This window comes from Peromyscus leucopus, chromosome 4 (assembly GCF_004664715.2).
Source record: "Peromyscus leucopus breed LL Stock chromosome 4, UCI_PerLeu_2.1, whole genome shotgun sequence".
Lineage (NCBI taxonomy): Eukaryota > Metazoa > Chordata > Mammalia > Rodentia > Cricetidae > Peromyscus > Peromyscus leucopus.
Window position 1 is genome coordinate 118,455,927 of NC_051066.1, and position 16,879 is coordinate 118,472,805.

Genomic DNA, 16,879 nt, shown 5'->3' on the forward strand with positions numbered 1-16,879 from the left:
AATATGTGAAATTAATTACGGCAGAGTAGATACACACTTTAGGAAGTTCACTGGGAAGACCTACTAGGCTAGGACTCACAAATATTCATTTGAAGGAAATAATTAGGAATTAAATCTCCTTGACAGGTTACATATCTCTGAAAATTGTTATTTTTTGTGCTTCGCTGAATTTCTCTGGGTGACATAATACTCACTGAACTGATACAAAGACTGTGTCAGTTGGAGTTTAACTAGAGAAGCATAATACTATGTTATATAGGGAGTAAAGATAAATCCCGCCCCCTTTTTTTAAACTAACAATATCTTATGCAATGATGGCAAAGTGGGAAATACTTGTCCAGAGTGGAGTACTTCCAGGTCAGAGGAGAGGTCCTAACTGAGGCTCAAAGGCTAGACTTCTGAAGAGTACTTAGGGTATGTCAGTAGGGTGTATGGTCCAGAAATAGTTCATGGGAGAGAATAAGGACACCATAGAAGCCATGATGAAAACTGGAATGTACTGGGACAAAGTGGCATGTGGACCTGCCTCCTTGTTTTGGTATAGGAACTGCAGCATCCAGCAAAAGGACCCGAGATGCATGTGTGCAAAGCTCAGGATTCAGAGGACCTGGAGCAGAAGCTGTAGAAGCCCACAGTTGCTGCTTCCCAAAGTGATTTTTGAGAACACACACACACACAGTCTTCCTGGAGCTCTAAAAACACCATGCTAGTGAAATCTGTGGCTATGCTTCTGCCCTGCAAATCTCAAGGGACTGTCCCACTGTCCCTGTGGCGAGCCCTAATCCAGAACCACTCACAGAAGTATAGGTCTAGTTTACTGAATTCACACTGTACAAAACAGCTGCAAGGAGAGACTATAACAGCTATGGATGGGACACTGGAGATGGCATCTTTTAGTACTATACAGCTGGAAAATGGAGGCCCACAGAGGTACTGATCCATTCCCTGTCCCATGTTGAGGAGCAGGCCTAGAAATTCAGTGGCATAGGTCTCTCTCCAGGTAATATCCAAGGGAAAAAGTCAGGATTTCAAGTGAGTAGCCCTGTGGTTTTATCATTAATTAATTTTCTGATACTACAAAAAGGCTACTCAATTTCTGAACTCTTGTTTTCATAGACACGGAATGGTGTGTGGGCTGTGCCCTGCAAACTGAAGGCAACTCACTTCATAATGGACGAATAAATGAGTAGTCTCTCAAGAGCCATCATTTTCTGAAATTGTCCAGTGGTTTTAAGAGAAATGAGTGGTACCATCCTGAGTTGTTAAAGGTTCTCTCCTAATTCATCCTGGATTAGGATAGAATACGCAGGACTTTCCTCCTTTGTACAAGTCAGATTTCCAGTCTCTCAGCACTGTAGCAATTAAACTTCCTGTATCCTTCTTCTCCCCTAAAGGTGGTTTCTACTTGTGTAATCCGTTCAATCTGAGCTTTTTGACAGATGTAGAGTACCAAAGAGCTGTAAAAGCAAGACTCAAAAAAAGTGGTGCCGGAAGAAGCCGGGAAGATGTCCAGTCTGTCGTTACATATTTCTATGTCTTTGCTTCTGAATTTGCAATGAGTGTCTAGCAGGAGTGCCTCTTCTCTGCTCCATGTGCATCAGCTGGTGGCTCAAATGCCTGGAGCTGAAATCATGGAAAGGCCACTCCCTTCCAGCTGGAGCTGTTGCCAAAATAGCTACATGTGGGTTTTCCAAATGCTCTTGCTACTTGTACAAGACATGAAGGTTGTGCATAAGAAGTATCCTCCCAAGAGTACTAGACAGAATCCACACTACCTCCTCTCACTCATAAACCACTTAACATCATTCCTTCATGGTCACAGGCCTCTCAGACTTAAGAGATGGAAGTTTAGATCCCACCCCTCAGTGAGGGCAGTACCATCGTCTTATACTATAAAAAGAACCATGGGATTGGATAAAGAATTATTAGTACTGGAATAACTTTAAAAATAGATTTTAATCAATTAAGTGGATCCCTATGCAATAGCACCCTGGAGAATTTATGTGCACAAGGGTATACAAATATGTAATCAGTATGTAGTAAATGAAGGTAATGCTTGGATTCAGTTTGCTGGCAAGCTGTTTTTAGCAGTGTTTGGCCCGCAAGTAAGAACAGTTACCTAGAGCACTCAATTATTTTAAAATTAAGGTGCTCCAACTTCAGCATCCATCTTTTTTTCCTGGGGAAAATTAACTGGGCTGATGAACTTTAGACCCACACCATTCCCATGGTCATCAAGCCCATTGAGCCAGAAGCAGATCATGATCCCTTGTAATATTTGGACAATCTTGATATGAACTGAATGGGTTTGAAGTTAATAGCAGAAAATGGCATTGCTACTAAAAGAGCCCCCCTTTTACACACTCATTCACACTCATGGACATGTTTGCACACACACACTTAAGAGACATGAGCAATAAAAAAAATTAGGAGATTTGTTCTCAAGTATAAATGTGAGAGGGCACAAGATTGTTCAACTCAGTCACATTAGATTTTCAGTAAATCAAAATTTCTTGATTTTGAACTATGACCATAGGTAGGTGATTTGGAAGCAATATGACCATGTGAAGCGTAAAGGAAAAGCAGTCAACACTCATAGGTACAGAAGAATAATTATGGGTTCTAGAAGCTCCAAGTGGCTCAGCACAGCTAGAAACCTGCGTGTGCCTAAGGGGACACAAGAGAATCTTATGAGCTTTAGAGTCTTTAATTGTGAAGTGTTCAAAACATGGAAAAAATAGAGAAAATAATTTATCTATGTACTTACTCCCACAGTTAATAGCTACCAGCTATGTGTCATATTGTCTCAAATCTCTTCACTTTCTAACAAATAAAGTATTAAAGATTCAAATCCCCTCCCTTCACAGAAATCAAGGCCATCTTAAAACCACATGTTAGTACACATAAAAGAGAAACAACGGACTGGGAATTGAGATATTCTGAGCAGTAGCATTTCACAGATTGGGCAGACTACCTGCACTGTTGGCCACCATTCAGAGAGCATAAGGATGCTTTTGTAGGGTGGACATGATGCAAGGCAAAAAGATGTTTGCTCCACAGTGGAGCAGCTGCCTTATCACATCATTCCACTTGAAGAACCAAGCTAGGTGGCAGGTGGCTGCTTCTGGTTAAGTTGAATTCAAGTTTCTTTTTATTGCTTATCTTTGTTTTGCTTATAAAGGAACCCAGGGCCACTTAACCCAATGTCTGTGCACTTCATTATTTCAATAGTACTCATGGATGGATCCCTACATCATTGTATCTTTATGTTTTTAAAATGATGTAGAAATCTGCCCTTTGGCAACACATTTTTTGTCGTTCAAGATGGATTTTGGCTTTGCCACCGGATATAAACATGTCATAAGGAGTATGGGCATCACAGACTTAATCCCTCTCTCTTTTAACTAAAGTAGTTCACCTGAAAAATGATTTGATGGGGAACCTGTACTTTTTGTGTATGCAGTATTAATGACATAGAGCTAGGACTGGACATCCTACTCAATAGAGAAAATGGGGGAAAAGAAATCTACTTATTTGAACCTTACCTTTCTATTTTTAAGGCCAGGTGCTTTTGTTTGTTTTGTCCTGGAGTCAATGAGGAAATTGGAGGGTAGCTTGTTCTTTAAGGAATGGAATTCCAGTGACTGGCCAGGAGGCTGTCCAGCCTTTTTGAAGTAGTGACTCACGAATAGACTAGGCAGTCAAGCCTTTGGACTTGCTTAGCTCACATGATTTCGCTGTTCCATGTGACCCACTACATCTCTCACACTAGAGCTTATTTGCTACTGAATGAAAGCTCTCTTGCAGAGTGGCAGGATCTGTATTCCACGTGGTGAGAGAGTAGAAGTATTAGGTGGGTGATACCCATTTAGGTTCTTTCTTGTCCTGCTACGTGCCCATCCCACATCTATCCCCCACTCCCACAAGAATCGCTTTGGTGGTTTTATTCAATTGTCAGTTGTACTTTGATAGAGTGTTTTTTTAAAGATTTATTTATTTATTATGTATACAGCATGTATGACCAGAAGAGGGCATCAGACCTTATTACAGGTGGTTGTGAGTCACCATGTGGTTGCTGGGAATTGAACTCAGGACCTCTGGAAGAGCACTCAGTACTCTTAACCTCTAAGCCATTTCTCCAGCCCCAATAGAGTGTTTTTAAACTTTATTTCTTATTGTTGAAGAAAGGAAATAAAGGAGTATTTATGTTCCAGACGCAAAATGGAGTTCCTGAGTTAATATAAGATATAGGCGAGCTACTGTATTTAGCCCATTTCTTCTCTCTCATTGACACATTATTCTTGAATATTTCAAAGAAATCCTGTATGTGCTGACACTCTCTCAAAGTAGAAAAAAAGGGAGACTGTGCACACATTTTACTTCCGAGGTGACACTTACCTAACAATATCTACCAAATTAAGTGTTCATTGACCTTGCATTACTGTCAACTAGCATTTTATTTCTGCTGCTTTTTTGAGTATGTTAGGCTAAAAGCAAGTGACTTCTCGTAAATTACACTCATGGAAGCTTTTTAGTCCACATTCAAAGATTATGGGTTTGATGACTCTATTTGTCTAACAAGATCAGGACAAAGAGCTCTTTGGTTACCGGCGTACTTTATTGTCACCCATCAGTCTGCCTCTCCTATGGCTGTTTTAGAGAACATAAAGTCGAGGTACTCTGTCAGGATCTCGACATGATTTACAGCTTGCTGCAACGTGGCTTATTGTCATTTATTACTTCTTATTTATGTAGCATCTTTCCACTGAAGAACCCATGGCTGCTTAATAAACAGAGCATGCACACTCAGGTGCACGCTCACGCATAACTCATACACTCAAGTGGACGGACACACACATGCACCCTTACACATCACCTGATGCCATGATGCAGTTAGTACTCCAGCACCAGAAATCTGTACAAAGCTTTCACACTCGTCTTTGTTTGTTCTAAAACTGTGCTTTGAAGAAAAGTATGCCATATTTCCTTCCACTTCAAGTGTTTGTTTATTGTTTGCCTCCAGGTGGACCGAATCATCTTCTGTGTCTTCCTAGAAGTTGACTTCAAAATCTACAAAAAGAAAATGAGCGAGTTCTTCCCTGTTGGTGAGTAAAGCCATTTGTTCCCTTTGGGATCAAGGGTGGAAGAAGTGGGGCTTCCTCTCTCTCCTTAAAACTCTTCTAACTGCAGTTCCTGTGTTTATGGTCTGCCTACAAGCTTGTACCATACTTTCCAAGAACAACAAGAGGGGACCAGCCCTGAAACTTCCCCACTCCATGAGGTCATTGTATTGTCTGAGGCAAGTCAGGATATCTCTTGGGGCTCAAGTCCTCACATCAACTGAGGGTTGGACCAAATGATCCCTAAAGGGCATTCTTCCAGTCCCAAATTGCACAATCCAGTCCTCCCTCAACAACCACGTCAAACTCCTTTGTTGAAAATTGTAGGAAACCCATTTGTATTTGTAGTCAGAATTCTGACTTTCCTGTATTTCATCCTCATTTTACCCAATTTTCTCTCCTTGAACTGCAATGACTGTATGGTCTTTTCTAGGGCAATCTGAGAATGGCTGTCACTCACCTTACTTCACACTTCTTTTTAGAATGTAGAGAGGCCTAGGGGTTACTAAAGAGCCCTGAGTAATGGATTTAGGATTGAATGTGCCATTAGTTGGACTGGGGTAATTTGAATATTTTCCCGTCCTCCCTCTTACAGCCTATTAAGGCTGAGGCTTGTTTAATGCCTTGTTATTTTTATGGTACTGGTTCCCAGAGTGCTTTCCTCCTTAGCCATCCTAAGAATTGCTTGTAGGAAATGCCAAGTTGCTCTGAGCATTGCTAGTAGCTGCTTTTTTTTTTTTTTTTTTTTTTTTTTTTTTGCTTTTGTTTTTCTAGATAGCGTTTCTCTGTAGCTTTGGAGCCTATCCTGTAGACCGGGCTGGCTTTGAACTCACAGGGATCCACCTGTCTCTGCCTCCCATTCGGGGATTAAAGGTTTGTGCCATCACCACCTGGCCTGATAGCTTGCTTTTTTTTTTCCCCCTTTCTTTTCTTTGTTGGTTTCCAGATGCATTTGAAGTGGTTTTTCAGGCAATGAGTAGTGAATCTGGTGGGTGGGAAGGAGCAAATAAAGGGTGTTGGTGCACATTCCTCTCAAGCAATCTTTTACAGCCAAGTAAGAAAGAGCAGGCCCCACCCACAGTTCCAAGAGGACTTAGGTAGCTAGATCAAGCAGTGCTTAAAAAAAAAAAAGGAAAAAGATAGTGTCAACTCTCTACTGATCTGATGCTCTCTCTAGGGGGACTGAATTCCTCAATCCTTACCCTAATGTTACAATTAAGTGACAGACCTGATAAAAAGTTCACCTAGACCTGGGACAGACTTCCTTTATCAGTTTATGAGCTTTTAGACTCTTCAAGATGTTTAGAAATAATGATATCATAGTCATTTGAATCTTTTATCAGTCCGAAGATATTTACAAAAGTATAGGGCACAGATATCCCACTGCAAATTTTAAAAAATAAGACAGGCTAAAATTTTATGAGTCTAAAGTTTATTAGTAACTGTGCAAATGAGTTGTCGTTTGAAACATCGCTGCTTTAAATAAATCCAAAAACTCATCTCAGTGCTTGAACAAGTAAAATAATAATAAAATCATTCTCAGTTTCACATTAATGTTTCAAAGCACACCATACTTATGAAATTATTCCTACTGAATAATTACAATAGTAAGTACATTTCAAACTGAATGTCAAAATCTCCAACAATGCCAGCATATTTATACAATGTTGAGGTAACAGACATTTGTAAATCCTAAGTTTGAAATGTGAAATAAAGTCTATGTCTAATAGAATATATAACTTCTAATATAAATGGTATATATTATCTGTCCTTAGTTTGAATTTATGCTTAACTCATAACCATATCATCTTTGATTCAAATATAATTTTTCCTGACTTACCATATATATTTCCCCAGACTATCTCTAACTAGAGGTTTTTTTTTTATTATTTTTCCAACGCAAAGATAATAATAGTTCACAAAAGTCATTTTTTTAATATGAAAACAAACTACTTTGTTTGGGGATACTTTGAGCTCCAGCTTATAAAGTCCACAACCCAAAATCTGAGACAAAAGGCAGAAGAGTCAATGCAAGTTAAAGTAGAAAACTCCACACTGAACACAAGCTACATCTGTCGACTCCGTTGTTACCAGGCGCTTAGGTCCCAACCCTACTGTCCATTTCCCTGCATTCTAATTAAATTAGAAAACAGAAATTGCCAAAGAAAATGAATTTGTTCACTTTGGCCAATATGGCCTGTGGTGGGGGTAAAAAGTACAGTTTTCCTTCTCTTTGTGCCTGGGGCTGCCTTATACTTAACAGAAAGCATGAGCTAGAGGCCAAAACCTTGTCAGTTTAATTGTGAAGCAAGCTAGTCTGTCCTTTTCTGTAGGAAGGGGTCCTGCGCACCAGGTTGCCTCTGTGCCCTCTCTTCTACGCTAATGGAAAATATCCTTTACTTCTGTAAGGAAATCAATCAGAACAACAGAACAAGAATTTTGTAGGATGTGAGGACCCCACCTGTCCTGGGCCTGCCAGAGTTCTTTGTCCTTTGTTCCATTAGTTGGATCTCTAGAGAGCATCCTTTCTTTGTACCTTTTCTTTGGAAGTCACCTTTGCGTTGTATGTCTGTAAGCATACTCATTTTGCAAGTTAAATAAATAAATAATAAATGTGACATTCTGGTAGTCAACAGGGGAGGATGTACGTGGCTCTCAACCTCTGCTGGGTCAAGACCCTTTGGGGGTTGAACAACCCTTTCACAGTGGTTATTCATCAGACAGATATTCTGCATATCAGATATTTACACTACGATTCATAACAGTAGCAAAATTACAGTTATGAAGTAGTGACAAAATAATGTTATGGTTGTGGCTCTCCTCAACATGAAGAACTGTATTAAAGGGTCATAGCATTAGGAAGGTTGAGAACCACTGGCTTAGACTATCTTTTCCCTAGCAAGGATCAGGGCTTTAGCATAGGATCAAAGTTAGGGTATTCGCTTTAGGAATAACTTAGGAATTGTTTTGTTGTTGTTGTTGTTGTTGTTTTGTTTTGTTTTGTTTTTTATCAACCAGACACCATTGATGTTTTTTTTCTTTATTTTATTTTTTTAAATTTCTTCTTCTCTTATAAAATACATCCCGACCATAACCTCTCTCCCCTCTCCCCCTTTTCTCCCCCAATCTACTTAAACCCCTCTGGCTCCTACAATCCTTCCTCCCTCTCTTCCAAGGGGTTCCCCCAGCTCTACCTAATGTTTGGCTGTGGGTCTCTGAATCTACTCCCAACAGCTGCCAGAGGAACCATCTCTGATGATAATTTTGCTAGGCAGCAACCTAGGAGTATAGCAGAATATCATTAGGAATCATTTCATTGACTTTTTTTTTTTCTCTTTTTTGGCCAGTCATGTTAGTCAGTTAATTCTCATGATATTTCTGAAAACATATATACCATATTAATCTTGTATTGTGGTTTCTATTGCCATGGGTTCACTCTAAGGTATTCTAGAGACTTAACTTTCTTGAATTTTATATAATTTTTGCTGTGTATATACATGCACACACATTCACACAAGCTCACACATGGACATGCATGCACTCATATGTGCATGCACACACACACACACACACACACACACACACACACACACACACACACTTGTGCAAAGAGGTCAGAGAACAACTTGCAGGAGTCAGTTCTCTCTATCTACCATGAGGGTTCAAGCAGGGATAGAACTCAGATCATCAGACTTGGCAGCAAGTGCTTTTACTCACTGAGTTGTCTCACCTTCCCAGTCTGTCTTGAGAGGGGCCCTAAGCCAAGATAGTGTGTGTGTGTGTGTGTGTGTGTGTGTGTGTGTGTGTGTGTGTGTTGTGAAATACAACAAGGAAGTGAAACTAAAACATAAGAAACCATAGGAATGACTTACACTCAGGTCCAGAGGGGTTATGGGTACAGTGAAAGCTGCCTGGGCAGTACAGAACTCAGCACCAATGTGTGGTGTCTTAGAGTTACTATTGCTGTGATGAAATGCCTTAACCAAAAGCAGCTTGGAGAGCAAAGGGCTTATTTGGCTTATACACCCTGAATCATTGCCCACTGAGGGAAGCCAAAGCAAGAACTCAAACTGCACAGGAACCTGAAGGCAAGAGCTGAAGCAGACCATGGAGGGGGGCTGCATACTGGCTTGCTCATCATGGTTAGCTCAGCCTGCTTTCTTGCAGAATCCAGGACCACTAGCCAAGGGTTAGCCCCACCTTCAATGGTTGGAACCTCCCCCATTGATCACTAATTAAGAAAATACTATACAGGCTTTGCTTGCTTACATTGTGTTCTTCTAGAGGCATTTTCTCAAATAAAGTCCCCTCCTCTCAGATGACTCTAACATGTCAAGTTGGCATAAGACTAGCCAACACAGATGGGGCAGGAGAGGAAGAGAGATGGTAGGACTAGACCTTCCTTAGGGTTCCTTAGACTTTCTCATGGCAGGTGGTGGGCTTGCTCATTTGAAGAAAACATTCATGAAGGACGAAGCTCTTTATGAGACTTGGATGTGGACCATTAGGTTTGAACAGCACCAGCAGCTGTGTGGTGTGTTTGGTTTTGGGTCAGTGGGATAAGGAACAGTGAGGCAAATATCAAACACCCACATTGGGAGTATGGGTTTTAAGTAAGCCAAAGGTGATGGATCCAGTGAGGTTTCAGACAGCTCATGGCAAGCCTGAAAATGAATGGCAAGTAGATCACTGTATTTTATAATCTGACACTCCTCAGATATAGAAAATGAGCCATATTTGAATGAATTGTGACATGCAGCTGGGAGGTGACAATATATTTCAGACTGAGACCAGCATCTGTCATTGCCCAAGTAGCAATGGGCTAGTCTTCTCTACAGCATCATTAGAGAAGTCTTTGATTTCTTGGCAGGATGAGGTCAGAACACCAAGAATGCCCCATCCTTAAATTGTTTGTCGAGAATTGTTTCTTGAAGCCACCATACTTCTCTTTCTTCCAATACATATAAACGCACTCATGGAAACACTCCCAATGAGTCAAATTGGTGCTTCATTAGAGATCTCAAAGTTTACTTCTCTCTAGATCATCCAGACAGCATAGTGAGTGGGAAGCAATGGGGAAGTGAAAGATCTCACAGAGCAACAAAGGAGGAGATAGAAATCACCACTGTTGGCTCTTGTAGGGCTATAGAAATGAGATATCATAGAGTGGATGTTTAACCAACAGGGTGTATTTTATTACATTTCTGAAGTCTGGAAGTTGAAGATCAAGATGTTCGCAGAGGTAGCATGTTCTGAGACCTTTCTCTTGGGCAAGTTCATGATCATATGCCCCTGTCTTCAGATGATCTCCCCTCTGAATAGCTTGTCATTTGTCTTTCTCCCTGTATAAGGACACTGATCACATTAGATAAAGACCCCACTCTATTGACATCACTTTACATAATCACACTTTTAAAACCCTAAATCCAAAGACAAACTAAATTTGACAGTACCTCACTCAGAGGTACAGGGTATGAGGAGTTTAATAAAATGTTAGAGGGGATATAACTGAGCCCATGACTGTGAATACCAGAAAAATGTAAAGAAACTGCAAAGGAGAGAACTCAAGAAAGATTTCCCTCACAATTTTATTTCTTGCTGTGGGGTGAAGCACATTTGACTTCTTCCTTCCAGATGTATTATTTGGAAGAAGAATATGGCAGTTTTATGGAATTATCATACACTTTAGTTACAAATAATTTATAGTTACAGTGCACTGTTATGTGGCCTAAAGCAAATAATCTTTCTGTGATTCAGCCGAGAATCTCTTTGTTCTTTATGTAAAAGGTTCATATTTAACAATGTGTAGAATTTATTGTATGTACTTTCAATTGAATATAATATGAAAGAAGAGAGGTTCTGGTGGAGAAATGGAAGTCAAATTTTGCCAAGTGTAGTCTTACTAGAGAACTTAATAATGCTAATTTTTCTCATGTAACAATGCATAATTGAAATTTTTATAACTTTGTTCAAGAATCCTGATGTTTGGAGCTTGACACCCACACCCCCATCTCTGAATTGTGGAAAGCCTACATTTGTTAACTGCAGTGATTCCCAGCCATGGATGATTTTGTTCTATAGAGACATCTCGAGATATTTTTGTCTTTTCTTAATGTGGGAGAAGAAAGACTACTGTTGTGCAGTGGGTGGAGGTCACAGATAATCCTAAACCTAGTGTACTGGGCAGCTCCCTGGAACAGTATGCCTTAGCAGCTCTGGCTGCTGCAATTACCCTTCTTATCATTCAGGACGCTGGATATCTTTACCTTTGCATTATGCCAGGGTTTCCTGCTTGCTGATGTCTTGCTCAGACTCCTCTGTCTAGCTGGGTTGAAATCTTTTCACTTATTACACAGTTCTAAAGCTTGAAGATGCAAGAATGATAAGAACACTTAGAACGTGGTGGTAGCAGAGCATTGAGTATCATACCTGCATATTCACAGTGGTCAGGAATTCAAAGCAAACATCTATGAGTGCTGGGTTTATTGGGGCATAGTTCATGAAGAATATGGCTCTTGTGCTGATTGTTAGGAGTGAACTGGCACAAAGAAGAAAAGCCCAGTGTTGTTTAAGCAGCAGAGATGGAAAGGGGCCTTGGGGTTGAAGAAATGGTGAAGCCAAGCAGGATACTTGTTTCCAGTTTGTGAATCTCTGAAAGATGTGTTCACACTTTTCAAGAAAATAAGCAACTAGGACTAGACGTTTTTCAGTTAAGAAAAAACAAAGTAGATTATATGTAGACTGTCCTCATCTATAATGGTTCAACTCAAGATAATTTGACTTTATGAAGGAGATAAAGTCAAACATTTAAAAGAAGCTTTACTTCAGAATTTTAATTCTGATGTTATCCATGTCTAATCTTCAGATGGCAGAACAATGGCAGACAGCCTCAGCAGCTGATCAGCTCTACCAAGTTGAGGGTACATGACTGACGTTCCAAGTGAACTATGCAGCCAAACTAGGATGTCTAGTAGGTTAGGTTTGTTAAATGCATTTTGAGTAGAAATTCTTTCAATTTGTAGTGGGGTTACCAGAATGTAACCCATCCTAAATAAGGAAACATCCATATACAAAAGGATTTAAGCTGAATGTGAGAGTACAACCCTATAATTCCAGAATTCAGGACTATGAGGCAGGAGTATCCTGAGACTGTGGCAAGCCTGGACTACATAAGACCCACTCTTAATAACAACAACAAAAGGTTTAATTCTGTCCATGACTTGAAAACTGGCCTTCCCACATCAGTCCAATGTCATGGGTACAGTTCCTGTCCTCATAGCAATGGCAACAGATGGAAGCTGTACAACGTGAGGTCAGAGGCCAAAGTCACTCGAGTAGGTGAGCCTCATCTCTAGCCTTATTACTGGGCAATGTTTCTCCCCATAGCAATCCTTAAGTTGCTTGTCTGCTCCCAAATTGATGCTGTATCTTTTCTTACAATATATGTTAAAGTTCCAAGAAGAGTAGCATTCCTCCAGTTACACTGGGTCTTTGTGTGTCCTCCTCCTTTCTGATCAGTTTCCCAAGAACAACAACGAAACACAATTGCCATGAGCCAGTAAGGTTTTCTTCCTCTTGCTTTGCCAATCTAACATTTGGGAGATAGAGATGTGAAAACAGTATTGATGACAGGGTGGTGAGTTTCAGAGAAAGAAAATCAGTCTAGTGACCATAATGTCTAGTGAACATCAAAAGCATCTGTGGCATAAGGAAAAGAGCTGTTGGGCTTGTCACCGCAGCAAATAGTTTCCACTGCTGGTACAATCTCAGAGCCATGGCTTCATGCTTGTGGCTTACTTGTTCTGGCTTTCAGACTTGCTAGAGGCAAGCACATATAAGGTCAAGACCAATAGAAGGAAAGCAATGTAAAGAGTTACTCAGATAGGTTTTTAGACTGAGCATCACAAACATTAAAATGTATATATTTGTATATTTGTTTGTACCTTGATTCTTGATAAAAAATGTAAAATGCATAGTTTAACTGTTGTGATCACAGTTATAAGAAAATAAAAGTTCTCCACATAAAAATCACATATATTTTGAACTAAGGCACACAAGCATAAAGAAGAAAACATACAGTATTTCCTAACCTATAGTCCAGACAGCAATCACATTTTGTTATATCTTTCTGGTCTTTAGAGATGGAAAAATGCAAACAACCAGAAATCCAACTTATCACCCCCTTCCTGTCACTCAGCACAAACAGTGAGCATTTCTTATCATCAGGTGTTCTTCAGTTACTTTATTTTAATGGACCCAAAGTTTACTCAAAGCCTTGTCACTGAACTTGGGACTATTTTTGCAAATTGTTCTGTATTTGCAACTTACAAAAACCGTCCTTATCCTTATGGGTAAATATTCACATTCTCTCTAATTTTCAATACTTTTAAAACGTGAAATTGCTTTTCCAAATGTATTCAAAACCGAGACACTTTTGCTGGGAGTTCTCAAATTTCTCTCTGTTCTTGCAGCACTATAGATAAGTGCCCTTTATTACACAACTGCTGGGATTTCCATTTCTACAGACAAAACTATAAACAGCCAGGCCTACCATTACACAACCCACTTTACATTCCCGTGAGCAGCCCATGTGGACTCTCTTCCCTCCTACTCTTCTTAATGGTGCATATTCTTGTGTTTTGATGTTATCATTTTTCTATATTAAACAGGGTAATTAATGGGAAACTGCATTTCTTATTATCTATGTGATTTATTCATTCTTTTTAGCCACTTATCTCCAATTTTCTTACTTGTAATTTTTAAAACTGTGTGTGTGTCTGTGTGTGTGTCTGTGTGTGTGTGTGTGTGTGTGTGTGTGTGTGTGTGTTTGTGTCTGTGTACACGTACATGCCATGGAAGATGTATGAAGGTCAGAGGGCAACTTTGTGGAGTCAGTTCTCTCCTTCTTCATGTGATTTGCAGAGATCAAACACAGGCTTGTATACCAAGTACTCTACCCACTGAGCCATCTTTCCAGGACTAGACCTCTAATATTCTTGTATGAAAGGACTTATTATATCCTTTGTACATTTTTAATGACATTTCATCTTTTGTTCATTGATCTATAAAGTGTTTTTGTATATTAAGGATCTTAACTCTTTTAAATATATGCTACAAATACTTTTGTATTTCAGCATTTGCCTTTGTTATATTATTTTTATTACCAAAATAGTGGGAAAATATTTTATAAATAAACATAAAGAATGTAGGCAAGAAGAAAGATGGAAGATTTTTTAAATAAAACTTTTTTCCTAAAATATGATTTTATTTATCAGCCAAAACTTCAATAATGACTGTGATGTTAAGCTTATGGATTTATGGCCCAGGACCTTGGTTAAATTATAATATAATTCTTCTTAGTAATACCTTGAGATATTCTTTAACACCACTACCTGCTTCTGACTTTCCATGTATGTTAGGTAGGAAAAGGATGCCCACCTCAAAAGAAAGAAAGAATGGTATCTATGCCTTAAACTACAGAGCCTGGGATATGTTAGGTTATACTGAAAAAGAGAAAATAAAGCTTCAGTTCAATTTGCAATCAGCTGACTTAGCATAAAAGTATTCCTCTGGGATTTTTAGTTGGAGTCCTTAGAATTAGTTCTAAGGGTTTTTAAGATTGGAAGGAGACAGAAGGAGAGAATCGGTGGGAGATATGATTACAGAAGAATGTTCAGAAAGATGCAACATTGCTGAATTTGAAGATGGAGAGAGAGGGCTATGAGCTGTGGAATACAGGTGGTTTCTATAAGCTACAAAACCAAGGAAATGTTCCCCCTCTCCTGTTTCCAGAAGGGAATGAAGTCCTGCTTTACAGTTTAATTTGAGCAAAATTGGATCCTTGTTGAACTTCTACCCTATAAATTGTAAGGTAATAAATTCACCTTGAAAAAGAAAAGAAGTCCCACTACGTAGTTCTAGCTGGGGGAATTTACTCTGTAGACTAAACTGGCATTAAACTTACAGAGACCTACTTGCCTCTGCCTCTCCAGGGCTGGCATAAAAGGGAGAGCCACCACATGCAGCAAATCTGCTTTTTTTTAAGGGACTGAATTAGAAGTCTATTAAGAGCAGTGATAAAAGCTTATGCACCAGTACTCTTTGAAAAATTAAATGAAACAAAGACAAAATCAAAACCCTGTTCACCTAGTATGAGTTGCTTTTTTCTCCCTCCCTAAATGGCATATCCAGTGCATAGAAAACCTAGAGTGAATGAATCCAAAAGTTTCTTTAATGATGATTACTTACAGGGACGTGGCCCATTTATGCACATTTCTGCATGGGTCACATTGACGTTTAGAATTCTACGAGGCAGGCACTGGGTAATGTGACATAAACGAGTTTGCTGCCTTCTTAGGAATGAGTACTAACTATTTCCACTTGATGGGCCTCCAAAGCTGCAAACACGTTGTGCCTTCCTTCAGTGAAAATCCAGCGAAGTGTTGCTGTAACCAAGCAACCTGAATGCTAGGATGAGCACCAGGCAGAGGCAGGAAGCAATCTGTCCCTTCAAGACGGGTGAGTGTGCAGTGCGTGGAGTGCACACCGATAAACACCAGAACAAACAAGGACCTGGGAACATGAGCTTTGACTAAGCAGAGTTTGATCTTATTAGAAAGTTCTGGAAAAACAGATACTTCCTAAGCACCACTTAGAACGGGGGAATGAAGGGATAGCTGTAAGGAGACAGCAGCAGGGTGCTTTGGCAAGAGGCTTCAACAGTTTAGTTTCTGTTCCCTATTTGAAAGCACAGAGGCAAAGGTACGGGAAATAAATGTCTTTTGAGGAATAGTATATGAATGAGGAAATTCCGACAGGGCTCCAGAAGAAAAAAACAAAACAAGAAAATAACGCAAAATTCCCAAACCTATATTCTGTCTTTTGACCAGACCTGACTTCTCTCAGCCATGTGTCGCTGTCCTTCGTCTCCTTCATTTGTCATTCACTATAGGGGCTGCAACAATCACATGACTGTCCCAACCTTTCCTTTGTAATTGTCTTTGGTGAGGTTGTATAATCATTCTCTCCTCCTCCTGTTCCTCCTCCTTCTTCCTCTTTTTCTCCCTCCTCCTTCTCTCCCACTTCTACTTCTTGCTCTTGATCTTTCTCCTCCCTTCCCCATCCCCCTCCTCCTTCCTCTCAGCAGGTCTACCAATGTAGTAGCCCTGGCTGAATTCACTGTGTAGTCTAAGTTGTTTTCCAACTTGTAACAATCCTCCTGCCTCTGACTCTAAAGTGCCAGGATCATGGGAACAAACCACCACAGCTAAATCTAGAACCTCTTGAATGGGCTGACCATGACTACTAATATCCAGTGTGTATTTGATCACATGAATTCTAATGATACTTTGAAGTCATTGGTGTCCTTAACTACGCATCATTTACCCAGTAAATGTTCCATCTTCTACTTTCCTACTGCCTGTGAATTTTGCACAGCACTCTTTGCTAGTCTATGTCTAGTTGGGAGTCTCTTAGACATCTTCATCTCAACACATTCAAAACAACTTTTAAACTCTATCTACTTACTCCTCAATTGCTCTCTTCCCAAATCCCAAACTGTATTTAAAATTTTTTCCAGTCCTGCTCAGCCATGCGATCCTGCAGCCAATTATAAAATAATCACTCAGAGGCTTAATATTATTTGCAAACTGTATAGCCTATGGCAGGCCTCTGGCTAACTAGTTCTTATATCTTAAATTAATCCATTTTTATTAATCTATGTTTTGCCACATGTTCTGTGGCTTTACCAGTATGCTGGC

At 39.8% G+C, this 16,879-nt stretch overlaps 1 protein-coding gene across 1 annotated transcript in view; it reads left to right on the forward strand.

Moving 5' to 3' along the window:
- Macrod2 (mono-ADP ribosylhydrolase 2) overlaps nt 1–16,879 on the forward strand; it is a 1,962,999-nt gene that overhangs the window by 1,748,555 nt on the left and 197,565 nt on the right. The window contains exon 9 of the mRNA XM_028884439.2: nt 5,024–5,105. Within this exon, the coding sequence (XP_028740272.1) occupies nt 5,024–5,105 (82 nt within the window). The remainder of the gene's footprint in view (nt 1–5,023; nt 5,106–16,879) is intronic.